We start from the raw sequence: 2,792 nt of genomic DNA, 5'->3' as shown, positions 1-2,792 counted from the left end.
TTGGCCCGATCACATATTTAGTAGCGGGTATATTCGTAGGATACCTTGCCTCTACAGCCATGACGATGACGAGTGACCGCAGATTGAAGAGGAGAATTCAATCTTGGCCGCTTGAACGCATCAAAAGTGTGCCCGGTATCTTCGCTATCGGCGATGTGATCAAGGGCGCCATGCTGGCCCACAAGGCCGAGGAGGAAGGCATCGCCTGTGTGGAGAACATTGCCGGCAAGCACGGCCACGTCAACTATGGCGCCATCCCTGGTGTCATCTACACGTTCCCCGAGTTCGCATCGGTGGGCAAGACGGAGGAGGAGCTCAAGGCCGAGGGAATCGAGTACAATGTGGGAAAGTTTCCTATGATGGCCAACTCGCGTGCTCGTACTATCGCTGAGGCGGACGGCTTGGTGAAGGTGCTGGCCGACAAGAAGACGGACAAGCTGCTGGGAGTGCACATCATTGCTGGCAACGCTGGCGAGATGATCGCGGAGGGAGTGATCGGCATTGAGTACGGCGCTGCTAGTGAAGACCTGGCGCGCACGTGCCACGCCCACCCGACGCTGAGCGAGGCCTTCAAGGAGGCGTGTCTGGCGGCGTTCGACAAGCCTATCAACTTCTAAGACGAGCGAGAACTGCTCGTAGTAGACTTGGGGTGACGGAGAATTGATAAACCTAACGTGTATTGCGGCAGAGTGCTTAGCGTATGCACAGGTTATATATGTGGCTCTCGTGCATCTTGTTCAAAAAGAAATCCTCCTTTTTCTCCTTCTACTACTACATTCCAGTAACTGCTACTATTAGTAGTACTACTGCTTCTTAGACTTCATGTACCTATGTATCAAAATTACTAAAGTATAGTATAGCGCATCGAGCACAGGACAACACATCTCGTAGTATTTTGCATAATAGTAGTATGCTTCTCTTAGAGCTACATGTATTAGTTTTTTATTTTTAATTTTACAGTAAAGTGCATACTGCTGCATCATGCAGTCGACATACAACAAAGTTTGCACTTTCTCCAAAGCAAGTTCTGGTACTGTATGCAAAAATCTCGACAATTAAAGCTTAGACTAAGTAAGAACTTAGTACTATGAAAAGATGTCATTTCTTAAAAAGCAAAGAAATACAATTTTCAAAAGGCTCCTTACATAAAATTGTTGCAACACCATGCAAAACAAGATCCTGTTTCGTGCGCTAAAGCTAAAATGCGCGGAAGAAAGCACTACATGCAGATTGGGTACGATGCAAGCGTTTAATTTGAACGCAAGATACCAACAAAAACAAAAGCGAATTAGCCATGACCACACTCGAGTTGAATGAAACCTGTTTTGAGCTCCACCTCCAAACCCGAAATTGACAGTGAGCTTACTGTTAATTAAAGTAGCACACGCCAAAGCAGAGTTCAATGTCGTGAATAAAGGTCGACGAGGATTTGACAGACTTTTCGGCATGTCCATACAGCTCTTCAAGCTGTCCTCCCATGATAACGGTAAATCTCCTCTACGCGAATGACGTAGCTCAATCTTTCATCCAATACTATTAATAATGGAGTTTGCAAAGATATATACAGCCAATGTCGCTACGTTGACTCCCCTCAACGAAAACCGTTAAAAATGACGACTGGAGAATCGATAAGTGTGAAATGAACGGCGGACCGACAAATCCGTGTCAAATGATGAAGAGTGTTGGTCAAGTGGTTGAAGTTGTGTAAAAGTTGTGTACAACAGCCACGTGGCCCCTTTGATAGCCAAGTACAGTGCCCGTCGTTAAATCGCAGCTTGTAGGATATAGTTGCTTTTGATAGCTAATAATTTGCAGCGATCAAACCCCTCTCCTTAGCTAAGTCTACCATGCTATAACCTGAGATCGATGAAAGTTGTCACATTGTTGATTAAGGAAGGCGATAAGCCCCGAGACGCTATCCACCTCCCCATGTAGCCTCGCGAATGGGTCCGTACGTATAGAGTCCGTAATGCGTCCGTAGAAGGTAGATACGGCCTTAGCCCCGGCCCTCCAAAGCCATATTTAGACGGACGCCCCTGGTAGTTCGATGAAAGTTGTCATATCGTTGATTTAAGAAGGCGATATACCCCGAGACGCTATCCACCTACCCATGAATCCTCGCGAACGCGTTCGTACGCATAGAGTATGTAATGCGTCCGTAGAAGGCAGATACGGCTTTAGCCCCGACGCTCCAGAGCCATATTTGGGCGGACGCCCCCGACGGGTCGATTAAAGTTGTCATATCGTCGCTTTGGGGAGCCGGCAAGCCTCGAGACGCTATCCACCTCCCCGTGTAGCGTCGCGAACGGGTCCGTACGCATATAGTCCGTAATGCGGCCGTAGAAGGTAGATACGGCTTTAGCCCCGACGCTCCAGAGTCATATTTTGGCGGACGCCCCTGGTAGATCGATGAAAGTTGTCACATTGTTGATTAAGGAAGGCGATAAGCCCCGAGACGCTATCCACCTCGCCATGTAGCCTCGCGAATGGGTCCGTACGTATAGAGTCCGTAATGCGTCCGTAGAAGGTAGATACGGCCTTAGCCCCGACGCTCCAGAGCCATATTTGGGCGGACGCCCCCGACGGGTCGATTAAAGTTGTCATATCGTCGCTTTGGGGAGCCGGCAAGCCTCGAGACGCTATCCACCTCCCCGTGTAGCGTCGCGAACGGGTCCGTACGCATATAGTCCGTAATGCGGCCGTAGAAGGTAGATACGTCTTTAGCCCCGACGCTCCAGAGTCATATTTTGGCGGAAGCCCCTGGTAGATCGATGAAAGTTGTCACATTGTTG

The 2,792-nt window shown here is 48.8% G+C and overlaps 1 protein-coding gene across 1 annotated transcript; it reads left to right on the top strand.

Moving 5' to 3' along the window:
• Nucleotides 1-59: 59 nt before the first annotated feature.
• PITG_19802 (dihydrolipoyl dehydrogenase, putative) lies at nucleotides 60-749 on the top strand (the record flags this gene model as incomplete). Its single annotated transcript, XM_002895812.1, has 1 exon — nucleotides 60-749. The coding sequence occupies one exon, from the start codon at nucleotides 60-62 to the stop codon at nucleotides 615-617; it is 558 nt and encodes a 185-aa protein (XP_002895858.1).
• Nucleotides 750-2,792: the final 2,043 nt, after the last annotated feature.

This window comes from Phytophthora infestans, genomic scaffold, assembly GCF_000142945.1.
Source record: "Phytophthora infestans T30-4 supercont1.130 genomic scaffold, whole genome shotgun sequence".
NCBI lineage: Eukaryota > Oomycota > Peronosporomycetes > Peronosporales > Peronosporaceae > Phytophthora > Phytophthora infestans.
This window is presented reverse-complemented; position numbering and strand designations above follow the sequence as displayed.